Source organism: Ambystoma mexicanum, chromosome 6q (assembly GCF_040938575.1).
Source record: "Ambystoma mexicanum isolate Mex_15411 chromosome 6q, UKY_AmexF1_1, whole genome shotgun sequence".
NCBI lineage: Eukaryota > Metazoa > Chordata > Amphibia > Caudata > Ambystomatidae > Ambystoma > Ambystoma mexicanum.
This window is the reverse complement of record NC_090937.1, coordinates 650,836,898-650,854,244: the sequence shown is the minus strand read 5'-3', so window position 1 is coordinate 650,854,244 and position 17,347 is coordinate 650,836,898. Positions and strand designations below refer to the sequence as shown.

Here is a 17,347-nt window from a genome sequence, read left to right as displayed (position 1 = left end):
TCATACCCCGTAGCAGTGACCCCTTGCGATCTGCATCCCTGGCTATGTACTTCCCCCATGCCTTGTACAATAATGATTATTACATGATGTTATCATCAGCGAGGCTGGGGGAGGAGCCAGAATGCTTGGAGGACAAAGAGGAGGCCACTTCACACGCAATCCAAGCCGTAATTAAAAAGAGAAACATACACATTAAAATATGTTACTCCTGAAAAGCATTACTGGCGCTCTGCGGACCACCCCAAGGTCCGCCATCCCAAAACCCCACCTCAACAGCCCCCCAACCACCAACCCACATGGTGAGCTTTTTTTTTAATCAATCCAGTCTGCAACTGAAATCCATACACAGTCTATGCAATTCAGTCATACTCAGTGTGTGATAGCTAAGAGCACAGGTGATGAAAACAATGTCTGCAAACGCCTACCCATTAACCCACTCACTTGCTGCTGATTTCCCCAAATGCCGGAGAGTTACTAGAAACGACGACAGCAGAGGAGAAACCTTCGGAGTGGTTTTCTCTCAGGCTGGGTTTGTAGAGCGATACAAATTAGCATCCAGGAGCCTGCAGACCCCTAGCGGGGTGCCGTCACCACCACCCTGAGAAAATGAGGGCTGGAAAAGCAGATAATCTCTCATAGCTCCTAGACCGGACTTTTCATGCACTGACACCCCAAGGACCACGCGATCCCTGGCTCGGAACAGAAAGCCAAGCGCTGGAAGTGTGTGCCCTTTCTGTCTTGAAGTGTTGTAGTAATCGTATTCAGCAACAGAAAGGGGGGACAGAGTCGCATAATCACAGCCTTAGGAGCAGCTTTTCGGTTATGAATGTTGCTCAACATGCACCCATCATAGGCACAGAGACGCTTTCTCCTGGCCCCTTAAGGAGCCACTGTCCTTCTCACTGATGCTCAGAATTTACTCCAGTGAACAACACAAGCAGCATCCCACCGGGTGCGCCAGTGGTCCAGGGATATCGTAGCCAACACGAAAGGGGCTCCTTCCCCAACGAAACATGTATTTGGGGGTGTCTTTTCATTGCATTTATAGCAATTGCAAACCATCTTTTCCGCTTGGGGTGCTTTGTCCAGGATTTAGGACATCTTACTTTGAAACATTTTCAATGACAATATTTCGGTATTGGCACGAAAGTCCATCGCTGGTCTACTGGCCCCAGCTAGTGATCTTTGCCTTTTCAAACACGCAGGGTAGGGACAGGAAAGGTTTCAATGTTCTCAGTCAGTGTCCGACTGGGGCATAAAAATGTCTCGTGCACCAATGAGAAAGTGGCCCACGGTTGCAAGTGCCCTTCATTTCTTTTGTGAAAGACTGTTTAAATAGTACCCAAGCTGGAGTTTTTTGATAAAATGTGATGCAAATTGTCTAATTTAAAGAATATTTTTTCAGCAACACTGGCCAAAATTACTAGCCACAGAGTGAAGTAACTCATCAAACTGGCCCAGACTGGCCAAAAAAGGGGCCCACTTTGACCCAAAAAACTGGCCCACACCAGCTTTTTTGCGTTTTTGGTTCGGGCATTGCCCTATAGGCCAGTCAGTGCCTGTTCTCAGTCCCAAATATTTAGCCCCGCCTCCTCACTGTTGACCGTTATGGCCGAGCTGTTTTTGTTGGTGAAAAGCAGGCAAAAGCCACTGAAGTAGCCCTCTACCTTCACATGTTCAACCTTATCTTAACATTATCCTGTGGCGCCAAAACCCCACTGCAGTGGCTTCAAAGGAATCAGACGTGCTGCCCCGCCTGGGGTGCCCAGACTATAGTCTGCAGCGGGAAGGAAAGGGGAAGGGGTGAAGTGCTGGGGGAAAAAGGGTACAGATAAAACAATCAGGAAGAGCTCAAACTCAACTTCTGACATGAGTGGCTGATCACAGGGGGGCAAACGATGAAGGGCATGCCAGCCTCACTAAGTGCTTCACTTCTTACCATGGTTAGTGGTAAAAACTAGACTGCAGTGAACTCCCCCTCATAGAGCTGCTACCTGGGTAGCTTGTGAAACTGACACCCCAGCTACCCTTTCTATTTCTACCACTACAGGTCCAAAGAGACCTTACTAACCTAACCTGTAGCATAGCAATCCCACCGTAGGTTGCATCCTTACACTGCATAACGATAACACATATGAAGCCACAACATGACGCTTGTCCTTACCTCCACAGCGTCTGGAGTGTACAACCATTCCGGGTTCTGTAACAAAGCACAATCCGATCAGAAGCTGTGCCAATGTGTGGGAAATATTCATTCATAATGTTTTAAATAATAGTAAATCAATACGGCATTGCAGGCAATAGGCACACTCTTCGAGAACTTTGTGGAAGGTACTTACCGTATCGTTGATCTCTGATTTCAGCTGCTTGGCACATTGGCCCAGCTCCTTGTACCGCAGCAGTGTCATGGTGTCAACGAGCAATACCCAACAAAAGAGGAGACACACACTGCCCACTAGCACCTGCTTCATGTTTGGAGAGTTTAAGTTCCCACTTGCCACCCAAGACAATGGCTAAGAACAATGAAGATGCCAGGTCAGCTCAACATACCTTTTTATGCATCCATGCCGGGGGCGGAGAGCCCACCCATCCAGGTCTGGAAATCTTTGTAAAATGGAGAGGTGAGTAATGCACGTTTTTTCTTTTTCCACTGGCAAGGTGTACGTCTATGTGGATTTGCGTAGTTGACGACGATAGATGAAGCCTTCAGAAATCGACCCATCTGCATATGCAGGCAGGAAACTGACAAAAAGAGAGCAGTGGTGACTTCCCACTTTCGTTATGACTCGAGAAACTACAGCAGGTACTCCAGAATTCATGGTTAGGTAAACAAATATGTGTCGTGTATTTGTGTTTCCGCCTGCATCATCTGACCTCTGGCCATGACTAATGCCGCAATGAGTAAACCTCTTTTGGACCCTCATCTGAGGTTGCGGTGTACTCCACCAGCCTGCCATGTGGGCACGGGTATCTTCCTATTAAAAAATCTCTCGATAACTGAATCTACTTAAAGTTTATGAAATGCAAACCTAGCTGGCAAGCAACAGAGCACTGTACCTAGGGGACACGCTCTGGGGGTTACAAGTAAGGATGCGGGGGTAGCGAAGGGCTGGGGCGGATAGAGTAAGCACGAAGTAGGGAGCTTAAGGGGGGACTAGGGTTTAGTGGCATGATCAGTATCTGCAATCAGAAGAATCAGCAATACTGCCCTGTCCCTCGATGTAATAATTCAAAGAGACTGTAAAATCATATAAGGGACTTGGATATCTGTATGATCAACTGATGGTTCAAGATGGTTCATGCGTTTTTTAAATTATATTTTTTAAGTGATTGTTGTATGTTGAGCTTGGCACATACTGCCCCTATGATGAGCTTGATGTAATCATATTATATATCAAATGAAGAAAGTTTAATAAAATTGTATTTTTTGATAAGAAGGTGTCGCCATGCATAAGAGTCTATCCTGAGTGTCCAATATCCTTCTTTTCCTAACATCATTTTGTGTATGTTGCATAGTGTCTCGGGTGTTTTTGGACTGGTATCCCATTTGTTTTGATTTCCAGTCGGTCACCCCCTTTATTTTATAAGGACTTAGGCCCTGCTGATCCTGGCACAGACATGGGGGATTGATTGGTGGGTGTGATGTAACACACCTCATAGCCCAGTGCAGAGCTCAGATGCCTTATGTTGATTATTTCTGGATTACCCTCAAATGCCCTCAATAAAGCCTGCTTTTGCAGGTTCACACAGAAGTGGTTGTGACCCATCTACTCACACATAACACAAATCTACAATTATCTTGCGCCCAACTAGGGGACCCTGTTATTACCAGGTCCAGCAAAAGGTGAGGAATACTGCGTGGCTGGGCAAGCTGAAGCAATTAGGTGACGATCGGCAGCTCCAAGAAGCAAATGCCCGCCCTTCCACAGGTTTCTCACAAAACAAAGGTAACAAACTTGTAACAGTTGTTGAGAATCAGCAGCTGGTGAAAGAAGTGTCGATCAAAAGACATAAGTAGGATCTAGATGTCTTGAGCACCTGAAGACTCGCTAGGCACGGGGGGAGGAGGCGGTTCATGGCATGCAGCATAGATAATTCATCAGGGCTGATAAATATTCAAGCTGGGCACTCAAGTATAGGATAACCCCAACAGCCAGAAAAGAAGTCAAAAGCACCTCAGGGAGGCATAGCTGAGGAGGAACCATGTCTGCTGGACGTCATTGGCAGACAAAGCTGGCCTTTGGAATATAAGAGGAAATACGTCAATGCTGTCCTTCGTTCGCCTGGGAGAAATTGGCTCTGGTCTCACGAGCGGCCGTGCCAGCACCAGTGCTAAATCTGCTATAAACACCATCACGAGTAAACAAGCAAATACACCACACCCAGGGGTGCGTTGTTCTGGACAGACAGAGTCACCAGAGCAGCTTTCAAGAAATCAAAAGGCTTGGAAGTAGGTGAGGGTAGAAGCCAAACCACAGAGACGTGAAAAGGTAGTTGAAGGAGAAGCTGAGGTTCGTCCTGGAGTTTTGAGTAATTTGGCCGTGATGATGAAGGGCACGGTGTATGACTAGACTTACTGGACAAGGGTGATGCCGATGGCTTTGAGTCCTTCAAGGATACCAAATTAGTTGAGCCAGCTGCCAGTTTTTGGGAAGCTTAGATGTTTTTCCACACTACATTAATATTTAAAAGACCACCACAGCTATAATGCTGACAAACCACTGACAAGGTTGCTCCCTTAACTTCGCTAGAGCGCAAATGGTGATCAAACAGCGCACAGTAAACATTACAAGTAATCCCAGCTCTTTTTACTAGCTGTCATTTACATTTGTGTACAGTATTCAAAGTCTTTATCATTTAAAATGTAGGACTACGAGTACCAGAATGCAATGTGAAATGAGCCTAAACGCAAGGATTGGTTGATTATTTCTCACCCGAAAAGGGACAACTTAAATTTGCTATAAATTGCCATATTTGTTTTGGCAAGTTGCATGATCACCAGCTTTTATTTGAAAATTAAAACGAATGCATCCCAGCCAGGATAGAATGTGGTAGGTTGTATCTTTGTTAGTCCGGCGTAGAGGCCCCCAGGATACCATCAGTCTAACCACAACCTTCCTGCCGTAGCGGGCGCGACACAGCCAGCCACGCGGCCAACAGACTGACTCACAAATCAAGAACATTTCTCGCCCTGCCCCGAGAGAACACCCCCAGATACACTGCATGCAGTCAGCAGGATTTTAGTCTTTACTTTGATGAGCATCAGTATGGATTTCAACAATTACAATACAATAAGGCAATTCCAAACAGCTGGCAAAGGCGACATTAAACTCTGCGTATCAGCAGACGCTACTTCAGGCCTTAAAGATTCAATCTGGTCCCATTGTAAACGAGAGGGATATAACAGTTACACTTTGCTTGGGGTGGCATAACAATTACTGTGCCCTCATGTTGGGTTGTCCTGCCAGACTTCTCCGATTTCTTTCTTATCTGCCTCTGACCAAATAATGAAATATGCAATAGTGCAAGTCCACATCACCAAGGTGAAAATGCACAAATAGCGACTCAGCCCAGTAAACGCCACAGCTCTTTAACACGTAGCTCAAGGGAAGACTGTGGGCCTCATTACGACCCTGGCGGTAAGTGAAAAATGATGGCGGTAAATGATTACCGGCATCGTTTTCCGCTAGGTGCGATCATGACCCGTGACCGTTAACTACGATGCCATTAGCGGCATCGTAGTTAACGCTGCCGCTAACTGCACCAAGGACGCGCGCACGCGACCCGCCACACCGTAAATACCGGCATGGCGCAAAGCTACGTGAATGACGACCCAAGCGGACATGCACCTAACGCCATCACCCAGCCCGTTAAGTACCTTACCGCCATGGTGCTAATTACGCCATCGCGAACCAACCGTAAAGGGCCTTGTGCAGTGAATCCAGCTGCCACAGGTGCACAGAATCAGCACAGGTGGAGGCAATACAGACTCAGGAAGTACAAAAAGAGCACACCCAACTCCTTCCCACACCCAGTCACACTCCACAATGATTCCAATAGGACTAGCAATGTTGGGGCTGGAGGACCTGATAGCAATGCAAGTGCTACAACTTCAACTACAACAACAACAACAACAGCAACAACAACAGGCTGCACAGAGGAGACGCAGGAGGAGAAGGAGGGCAAGGTAGGGCCAGCAAGCCCCATCAGCACAGCCAGTGGCACCACGCAGGCAGCCCACAATCCCACGCATCAGAGCCAGCCCATTCAACCTCACCGCTGAGCAGATCCACACCCTGTACCGTTTGGACCGGGACACCATCACCGCCATCGTAGACATGATACACAACGACATTGTCAGCATGATAGAAACACCAACCGCCATCCCACCCCTACTGAAGGTAGTGTCTGTACTCCACTTCCTGGCCACAGGCACCTACCAGCACACAGTGGGACACTTGCATGTCCTTTCACAACCATTATTCTCACGTACACTGATCCAAGTGCTTGATGGCCTCCTCAAGCACACAGACGACTACATCTCATTACCACGGTCTGCCCAGGAGATTGCAAACACCAAGGTGGGTTTCCATGCACTAGCCGGCATACCTGGTTGCATTGGTGCCATTGACTGCACCCAGGGAGAATTGGTGGTGCCACATGCCATGGAGGTACAGTACCGCAACCGTAAACTATTTCACTCAATCAACGTGCAAATGGTCTGTGACTCCAACAGGATCATCATACATTGCTGTGCCAAATTCCCAGGAGCAACCCATGATTCAATGGTCCTTCGGAACTCTACAATACCACGCTACATGGAGCGACATGCAGGGCCAAGATCCTGGCTACTCGGTGAGTCACATGTCATGACCATGGAAAAGTGAAGTGGATAGGTGAACGACGTACCAATGCCTACTCCAGGGGGGGGAATGATGCATACTCCACCTGGCTGAAAGGGGGGGGGGAATGATGCATACTCCACCTGGCTGAAAGGGGGGGGGATGATGCATACTCCACCTGGCTGAAAGGGGGGGGAATGATGCATACTCCACCTGGCTGAAAGGGGGGGGGGGAATGATGCATACTCCACCTGGCTGAAAGGGGGGGGAGAATGATGCATACTCCACCTGGCTGTGAGTAGTAGAGACAACGGAGCCAGATCATACCCTAAAGCAGCACAAACTTCAGCTGACACCTCTAAACCTAATGGCCGATGTATGCTGCCCCACCACGTGAATGAAGGTGTGCCCCAACCATGACACAACCATCTGCAAGTGCATTGTACCAATTCACACCACATTGACCTCAACGAAATGCACCTACATGTACGTCACCAGACACCATCCACTGAAAGGCCTGTCCCCCATAACTGCGCACGAATGAGGCACATGACGGACAGAAACATCAACACACCATCACACAGACAGCAAGGCCCACAAAATGTCCCTATCAACATCAGCATTGCTCACTGGGGTCATGATGAGGCTGACAGCAATGTTGCAATGATGTGAGCGTTGACATCACAGGACACGTGCCAGGCCACCAAAACAAACGGCATGAACGAACACAGTGGATGGGCACTCACAAGGCACTTGACCCCCCTGCATACATTGGTTGATGGCATGCACAACATTCCATAAGAGCCATGAGCATATACTGGCCGCATAGTGTGAATCAATTAGTGCATTTACAAGAGGTCCGAAGTAACAGTTGGATGCAAGCCATGGTGGTACGTCATGTTCTGAAATAGACGTCATGACTGACACATACATTCTCGCCCACATACAGGTGATGCAGGCTATCCCCTGAAGAGGTGGCTCCTTACACCAGTCTGGAACCCACAGAACCAGCACGAGGAGGACTACAACCGTGCACATACACGTACCCGTGTGGTGATTGAGCAGGCATTTGGCCTATTGAAGGCACGGTTTCGCTGCCTCAGCAGGTCTGGTGGGGCCTCCTGTACCGCCATGAGAAGGTGGCAAAGATCGTCATGGCATGTGTCATGCTACACAATATGTGCGTCAGACGCAATGTGGCCCTGCCCCCTGACGCTGAACTGCAACCACCTGACGATGAGGATGAGAAGGGTGTGGATGGGGCAGCACCTCATGGAGGCCGCGATGCACAGGAGGGGCGTGAAATGCGTCAAAATATCATTGACCAATGCTTCTAGCACACATGGCTGGTGTGTGTAACATGGAGACGGCACTTGGGGCACTGTGTGTGTCTGGGACATGCACACTGTGGACTGTACACCAATAAAGCACACATACGAAATGAGCAATGTCCACACATTTGATTTGTGCAAAAGAAAAAAGTGTATTATGAATGTGAATAGGTTTGACACACCTAATCCCCCCTCCCCCCTCCCCCTGAACTCCCCAACACACCCAATACCCCAATCCCCCCTCCCCCCTCCCCCCTGAACTCCCCAACACACCCAATCCCCCCTCCCCCCCCTGAACTCCCCAACACACCCAATCCCCGCTCCCCCATCCCCCTGAACTCCCCAACACACCCAATCTCCCCTCCCCTCTCCCCCTGAACTCCCCAACACACCCAATCCCCCCTCCCCCCTCCCCCCTGAACTCCCCAACACACCCAATCTACCCTCCCCTCTCCCCCTGAACTCCCCAACACACCCAATCCCCCAATCCCCCCTCCCCCCTCCCCCCTGAACTCCCCAACACACCCAATCCCCCCTCCCCCCTCCCCCCTGAACTCCCCAACACACCCAATCCCCTCTCCCCCCTCCCCCCTGAACTCCCCAACACACCCAATCCCCCCTCCCCTCTCCCCCTGAACTCCCCAACACACCCAATACCCCCTCCCCCCTCCCCCCTGAACTCCCCAACACACCCAATCCCCCAATCCCCCCTCCCCCCTCCCCCCTGAACTCCCCAACACACCCAATCCCCCCTCCCCCCCCCCTGAACTCCCCAACACACCCAATCCCCTCTCCCCCCTCCCCCCTGAACTCCCCAACACACCCAATCTCCCCTCCCCCCTCCCCCCTGAACTCCCCAACACACCCAATCCCCCCTCCCCCCTGAACTCCCTGCAAAGGTGTGACGGTGCCCGTGATGAAGTGAGTAATGTTCCATTTGTCCACTGGGCGGCCACTATTTGCAGCTCCCTCTCCCGGCCCCTGGGTCCCCCCTGCCTGTATTCCGCAGGTTCCTGGCTGACCTGCGGACGGGGCTGGTTGCGGCAGAACTTGCAGCGGAGGAGGTACTGGGCTCATCGGTATGCCGCGTGTCCCTTATTGTCTGTACAAGCTCAACGAGCCATCCAATCCGCACATATGTCTTTGCTTGCGGATTGGATGGCTGCCTTGACAGTCTCAGCACATCTTTCCATGTGTGCACTGGCACCTCCACAATCAGCCACATGCTGCGTGAGTAGTGAGGACAGTTGTTGTTGCCTCGTAATTATTTGGTCTAGCGACTGTTGGAAATCTGGGGCATTGGATGTTCCAATTGCCGGGGTAATTGGGCTACTCCCCTCCTCCCACTGGGCTGGGAGTGGCTGGCCATGACTCTTCAGGGGATAGCCCCTGTGTGCCGTCTCCGTGCGGGCTACTTAGGGACAGGTGGGGGGAATGAAGGTGGGCAGTGGGGGAACCTTCTGTGTCATCCTCCTCATTCCCCACATCGCTGTCAGAGCAGGCTGCGATGGCAGCAGTCTCCCCAATTGTACTGCTCCCCGCAGACACATTCCCCTCAGTGGGCAGCAGTTGTTGTGTGTCTCCTGTGGGTGGTGCCATGCTGCTTGCCTCGGGGATCATTGCTGCCCTGGGCTGTTTTGCGACAGGCAATTTTGGCTGCTGTGGTTGGTCTTTGGGTCCAGCAGAGGTGGAGGGTTGGTGGGCTCTTGCCTCTGGCCTGGCCTTCTTGGCAGGTGTGGTGCCACTCTCGTCCCTGCCGGTGTCCGATTGGGAGCCTGTGGTGGAGCAGAGGAGGGAAAGTGTTATTGATAGGTCAGCGGACATTGAGCAGGCATTGTGATGACTGCCATGAATTTGATGGATAGATGGTGCACTTTGTAGGCTGTGACATACAGGTTGTCTCCCTTTTGGGTGGGTTGAACATGCAGGAATGTGGGTGCCTGCTGTGGAGTGTGCATGCTGCATGTGTACAGGGTGTAGGTCTTCTGCTGATGTGTTGCGTTAACCCTATAGGGCAACATTGTGATGCACATGTAAGTGGAATTCAGGGGGTTTTGCATGGCTAAATTAGAGGCACCTACCTGTGTCTCCTGATGTGGGGGCTCCTCTCTCCATTCCACCGACCCCCTCGATGCTCTCCATGCCGATCGTCGAGGCACATATCTCCTCCCATGGCTGCATCTTAATTGGGGAGTCTGCTCCTCCGCCAGTTTCCATGGCCATGTTGCGGTTGGCCGACAGAATGCTCCTTACTCGGAGCCGGAGGTCATCCCACCTTTTGCAGCATTGTTTTGAGGTGCGTGCGGTGGTTCCTACAGCGCTGATCCGTTGTGCTACGAGTTCCCATGTGGCCTTTTTTCGGGCTATGGCTGGTCTTGTCATTTCTGCGGAGAAGACGATGTCCGCCTTTTCCTGTAGCGTTTCAGCCAACATTGTTAGTTCCTTCCTGCTGAAGCGGTCCTGCAGCTGCCGATCGCAGGCTTTCTTGACAACTTTTGACATTGTGGGGATGCGTGGATGTGGCTGTAGCTTTCTGCAAGGTATCGGGGTCAGATGTGCAGTGGTAGTGGAGGATTGCAATGGATTGTGTTTTTAAAGATGGCCGCCGTGCTCTTTCCCGTTCCGCCACGATGACGCTACTTCCGGTTCCGCTTACTGGCGGTGACCGCTAATTACGGTCAGTGCTAAGATCGGTGGCCGGGATGGCGGTAGTGCACCTTACGCGGCATGCGATGCCGGTAGGTGCCGTTTTGGGGGCATTTACGCCATGGCGCTGTTTACATTACCGCCATGGCGCAATGCTCGTGCCCGATGGTTCGTAATGTGCCGCTTTTTACGGCTTCGATTCAGCACGGAAACGTTAATTACGCCATGGCGGTAATGTACGTTACTTACCGCCAGGGTCATAATGAGGCCCTGTGTGTCTAACCGTGTTGTCAATTTACCAGTACATTGCTTCTATCAATATAAGAAGCTATGGTTTTCTCAGACACCTTTGGCAACTTTATAGTTATTCATAGAAGGTCCATAGACGACCTCACTGGTGTTAAAATAAATAGATGAGTTTCCTTGTAGTTGACATTGTGCTATGCAAGACAGCATGGATGCACTTACAATACACACAATGCCTTGTGATCATGTTGCAGATATGCATCGTGAGTACTGCTGCCCCACCCCGTTTTCTCCCCTAGTTACTTGTTAATCCCATGCTGCCAGACTGCCTGCCCTCATCCCCTGTTGTCAGCAACCGCTCTGTTGTATCGAAACTTCCCTCAAAGTGTACTTATCCCTATGACTTGTAATGCACGCCGTTGCTTCCCAATGCTACGTGCACACTCAATAAATACCATAATACCCTTTGAGGTAAACAGGTAAACAGTGGAACCAGAAAACCACTACTTAAATTCCAGTTCCTCCATATGAGCATACCATGTGATCCTGGGCAAATCACTTGGTCTCACTGTGCCCTACTTTCCACAAATGGTAAAATGTGGATCAGTTGCTGTAGCAGGGATTTAATTTAGGGTGTACTATTGAAAAACTCCCCCTCATATGTTGTTTAATATATTACAATGTTGCCCCATATATAGTGCCATCGGACCACTTGTGTGATATGTTGCACAGCACGAATGAGTAATTCAGGTGATAATATCACAATTGTTCTTTTATTTAGTGCACAGTGTTCGATGAATTGTCTTTTTGCTCACTTGTGGGACATTGTTATGATATGATATGATAAGTCATTTATAACATGCCTGTACACAAGTGATTCTAGGCGTGACAAGACAAGGAGGGGGCAACAAAAGGAGGATAAACAACGATCTTACTAGGCCTTGTGTCATTCAGATCACGCAGGTGCAGGGAAGGGGGAGGGGAGAAGTGCCAAGATGGGGCTAGGGGGAGAAGTGCTGGTGACTCAATAAGTGCTTCCAGAGAGTGGCTCTAAGTGCAAAGAGAAAGGGACTGTAGGGTTACAGATACAGACCCTTAAGTGCTGAGGGAGCCTGGAGGCAATGCAAGGGCAACTGGACATGCAGGAGCCTGGGCCTGAGTTCAGGGCTGGCCAAGTGACCAGTGTGCGGAGCTATAAGGGACATTAGCAGGGGAGAGAAAGAGAGAACGCGGAAGCGAAAAGGAAGGTCTTGAGTTGCTTCCGGAACCGGAGGTAGTTCTGCTCAAGTTTGAGAGAGGCAGGGAGACTGTTCCAGAGGGACTCCCCAGCTGAGGAAAGAAATCTGCCCTCCATTCTTTGCTTGGAAAAGCATCTGAACCTCAGAGAATTGGAGGTGGATGAGTGGAGAGCTTGAGAAGGAAGATGGTTAGGAAGAGAAAGTTGGAGGTAGTGTAGCCCCAGGCCCCAGAAAGCCCTGTGGACGATGAAAAGGGTCTTGAGCTTGATCCTTGCAGCCACAGGGAATCCGTGCAGAGATTTCAGAGCTGGATAGATACGACCCCGGGGCTTGAGGCCAAGCACAAGTCTCGCAGTCCTGTTCTGAATGAATTGTAAAGGCCAAGGAGTAGAGACAGGCAGATTTAGAAATAGCCTGTTGCAATACTCCAGCCTGGAGAGGACAAGGGATCTAGAGACAGTGAGTTTCTGAGGTAAAAGTGAGAAAAGGCAGAATACCTCTGAGGAGGTGCAGCTGAAAGTGTAACTTATTGGAGATGTGAGGAGAGAAGGAGAGGGTGGTGTCAAAGATGACACCAAGGTTCTTAGCCTCACAGGAAGGAGCAGGAAGAGAGCCCAGGGTGTGCTGCCTGAGAGAGTGAGAGGAAAGGAGGGAGCAGGTGTCCTGATGAGGAGGATCTCGGTCTTACTGGCATTAAGGCAGAGATCATTGGCAGCACACAATTCCTGAATTGCAGCCAGTCTGGTATGAGAGAAGGAGCAGAGGTGGCTGAGAGGAGCCCGAAGGAGAGCTGGGTGTCATCCGCATAACACTGAAAGTTTGAACAGAATGTAGCAATGCGGTGGGCCAGAGGTGCCAGGTAGTGCTTGAATAGCCAGGGAGAAAGGTTAGACCCCTGGGGAACACCACAAGTAGAGCGAGAGATAGAAGAGAGGAAAGACCCCAGTTGGACCTGGGAGGGTCGGTGAATGGAAAAGGAGGTCATCCAGGACAGGACCTGACCAGTGATACCCAGGGTGTCACGGAAGTGATTGAGCAGGATGGCATTGATGACTGGATGACTATGTCAAAAGCAGAGGATATATCAAGGAGAATGAGGACAGAAGGAAGATTAGAGTCAAGATTAGAGAGCAAGTCTTCACGGGTGTTCAGGAGAGCAGTTTCTGTGCTTTTGGCATCTCTGAAGCCAGACTGGTGGTCGTGGAGACAATCAACAGATTCAGTATGCAGATTAAGTTGTGAGATGCCCAGCCTTTCCATCAGTTTGCCCAGGAAAGGAGTGATGGAGATCGGGGGATAGTTAGCCAGAGTTGAAGGATCAGCAGAGGGCTTCTTAAGAAGGGGGTGCACAAGGGAGTGCTTAAAGGGGGAGGGGAAGGTTCCAGTGGCAAAGGAGTGACTATAGAAATCAGCGAAGGCTGGAGCCAGGGTGTCGATGTGGTCCTTGATGGTTTTGGATGAGCAGGCAAAAATCTGCTTTGATGAGACTTTCATAGATCGGACATGTCTAGAAACATATTCAGGGGTGAACAGGGGAAAGGTAGAGAAAGGAGAAGGGAAAGTGGCCGAAGACGTGCCAGGATTGGCAGAGGAGGAGGAAGAGGATGTAGAGGAAGAGAGAGCGGACAGTATGTCCTGAGTTTTAGTGGTGAAATGAGATCCCAGAGCCATGCAGAGGGTTCTGGGAGGGAACAGGAGAGGTAGAAACTGCAGCAGGATTGATCAGCTGCTTGCAGATTTTGAAAAGATCGGCCGAGTTGTTAGATGCCCCAAAGACGTGGGCTTGGATGTAGGCTCTCTTAGTGAGGGCAAAGAGTTTTTACTGCCTTTGGAGCAGTCAGCTGGCCAGTTTGTCAGAGGGTGCACCTGATGCACTCCACTTCCTCTCAACCACCCTACACTTGCGTTTAAGGGGGGGTGAGGTCAAAATCGTACCAAGAGTTGCACTTGGAAGTGGGCTTCAAGCGGATCCTCATGACAGGGGCAAGGACGTCAAGAGTCTCAGAGATGGAGAGGTGAAGGTTAGAGGGGGCTCTGTCAGAGTGTGAGTCAGCCAAAGGTGTAGGAGGAGGAGAGAAAAAGCAGCGAAAGCCTCCACTGACACACGCTTCATGGGTCGGATGACTAAGAAAGTAGGTGGCAGTGTTGGGGATGGCTTGACCTGAGTGGTAGAGAGAGAGATGTGGGGAAGAGGAGGCATTGGTAACTCAAGAAAGAGGAGTGGTGAGAGGGTTAGGGAGGTGGAAGTCTGAGGAGATCAGAACATCCGGGGTGTGCCCTACAGAGGGAGTCGGGCCAGAGGGAAAAATAGAGAGAGAGAGAGAGAGAGAGAAGAGAGAGAGAGAGAGAGAGTTGCAGAGGATGCGAAAGAGTCCTGAGGAGGGGTAGGTGGCATCCAGGTAGATGTTCAGGTCTCCGAGGAGAAGTTGAGAGGTAGAGGCAAGGAGAGAGGAGGAAAGGTCAGCCCACTCAGAGAGGAAGAGGGCAACCTGGCCAGGCAGCCTGTAGATAGTGGCCACAGTGAGAGAGAGGCCAGGAGAGATAGAGAGCCTACAGACTAGGCATTCAAAGGAGGAACAGTTTTGGGTTGGAATGACAGAAGCAGGGATACACTCTGCAAAAATTAAGGCTACACCCCCGCCGGGACGGTTAGTTCTGGGCTCGGAGAGGATCTTGTAGCCATCAGGAAGGAGAGTGTCAAAACTTGTGACCGAGCTGGCCGTGAACCAAGTCTCGGTGAGACCAAGTACATACAAATCAAGCTCTTCCAGGAGACAGCAGATGTCAGGAGAGTGTTTGACAGTGGAGTGAGAGTAATGAGTAGCGATGTGGAACAGATTGCCACCTTCGAAGGACTTCCGTGGGGGGGTGCAGGCCAGAGGTGTGCCCTGTGCAAGTGTTGCAGGTGCCTGAAGATGGCAGAGAAAGAAGGAAGAGAAGGCAGGGTAGTCGGAGAGGAAGAAGAGAGTGTCAGAGAGGTAGCTGAGGAAGGAGGCAACAGGGTGGCCAGAGAGGGATAAGTAGGGATAGTAGGAGAAGAAAGGAAGTTTATAAGGTGCTGGAAGCATCTATCAAAAAGGAGGAGATTGGCCTGTGGGTCCTTGACCAAGACAGTGCCATTTAAATAAACATTAATGATGGTCTTAGAAGAGTGGAAGGGGGCAAGGAGGGCCTCCCACCGGGTGCCACCATTAATGGGAGATGAGGAGAGAGACGAGAGACCATATGGGGGGTCCATAGGCTTGGAGAGGGAACGACAGAGGATGTCTGTATGGGTCTGTCTGGGGGAAGCACTGGTGTAGGTATCAGCAATAGGGAGGCCTGGGTTGGGGACCAGGATGTGTCTTTTGAGCTTCTTCCTACCAGACTTAGTGAGAGGGATAGGATAGTCGATAGAACAGCAGTTAGAGAAAATAGGTGAGACATAGAGCACCATAGAGGGAAGAAAGTGACAAGGGAGCGGGGGTGGCCAAGCAGGTGGGGGGGGGTAGCCCAGGGGAAGACAGTAGGGAGGCACAAGGGGATGAACAACAGGGAGGAGAAATGGCACAGAACAAGAAACAACAGACCTATGAAATTAGATGAACGCAAGGACCATCAACAAAGCACAAAATACAGCAAGAAAGAGTGCAGGCAATGCAAAGTAATGCCAAAACCAGGAGCACACCAGGGTCAAAAACAATCGCCAGATAACAAACCCACACCAAGGAACCTAGAAGTAAGGAATGCAGGCAATGCAAGTAATTACAAAAACCATAGAGAACACCACAATGTCAATACAATAGGGAAGAAAATAACAACAGTGTCAAAGTACAAAGCAGAATCCCAACCCACCAGGCACAGTATACAAGTGAAGAACCTGGAAGTAAGGCGGGCAAGCAAAGGCAAAGGTATAGTAATGAAACAAACAGTGGCGTAGGTAAGGAACAGTAAGCAAGGGGGGTGACAACAATATGTCAGAGAGCACAACTTAGTGTGCCACGGAGTACCTGTCCTCACCCCAGCAGCGGACAAGTTGACGTTGGCGTTGCCTGATTATGGTGGGGGTGGCCTGTGGGGACAGAGGGAAAAAACACATGTCAGCCCATGCTTACCTGTTGTCTGAGCAGGGATTCGGGCCCTGGTTCCTCCTGGTCCAAACAGGAATTGCTCTTTTCTTTGTCTGCCCTTCGCTTCGGGCGCCCTTGATCTAGGAGTTAATAGCAGAATGGAAGAGGCACGGCTAAAAAGGTGGGTGGGGCTTAGGCCAGGTGATCTAGACCCACCTGCACCTGTTCTCTCCCCAACAAAAAAACAAAATACATTATATATTGGCATGTGCATTTTAAATGTATCTATACTTATAAACAGAGGCATTACCAAGATTATATAACAAGTAGATGTTGAACCTAATGTATTTGGGCCCACCGCAGTGACCTTAGCATCTGCAAATGCCCATACAGAGCTGCCGAGTGGGCATTTACAGATTTTGGGTGGGCCTTGCCCGCTCAGGTCCTACCCTGTCTACGCCACTGCTTATAAATACTGTACGAGTTGGTAGTGGTGCTCTCTAGTTTTGTGACTGACAGTATAACAATACCTTCTGGAGACATCGCTGATGGTAAACTGCATCAGGGCTGCTTTACCATTTTTTCATTTTCACAGCCAGCCCTTTTTGTATATTTTCTACTTTTTTGTTTACCTTCTAAACTGCACCCCCACTTGCTTTTAAGATGTAACGACACAGCCCAGACGAGCCTATGGGATACAATCACATGCTATCAGTTATTGGTTGACCCTGGATGGCAACCTATTAACATGCATGATGTGAAAGAAATGTAAAGTGCCACAAAAAAGTGGAGCCAATTGGAACCAAAATTGGTCCTTTAAAATTCATATGCCCGCAATCACACTACTGCTTGCCAATCGTTAACACTTACTAGAAGATACAACTGGTCAGATAATAGGGTCCCTCCCACAGTTCATGCAACACTGAATGAGGGATCAGCCACAAACCTGTGTTACAAAAGTACTGCTTAAAATGGTTTGTGTGAAAGACACAATC

At 50.0% G+C, this 17,347-nt stretch overlaps 1 protein-coding gene across 1 annotated transcript in view; it reads right to left on the bottom strand.

The window, feature by feature from the left end:
* Window positions 1-2,408, bottom strand: part of IL21 (interleukin 21) — a 30,922-nt gene extending 28,514 nt beyond the window's left edge. Inside the window, exons 1-2 of the mRNA XM_069630193.1 lie at window positions 2,340-2,408; window positions 2,165-2,200 (exon numbers count right to left, since the gene is read on the bottom strand). Coding sequence (XP_069486294.1) covers window positions 2,165-2,200; window positions 2,340-2,408 — 105 coding nt within the window. The remainder of the gene's footprint in view (window positions 1-2,164; window positions 2,201-2,339) is intronic.
* Between the last annotated feature and the right edge of the window lie 14,939 nt (window positions 2,409-17,347).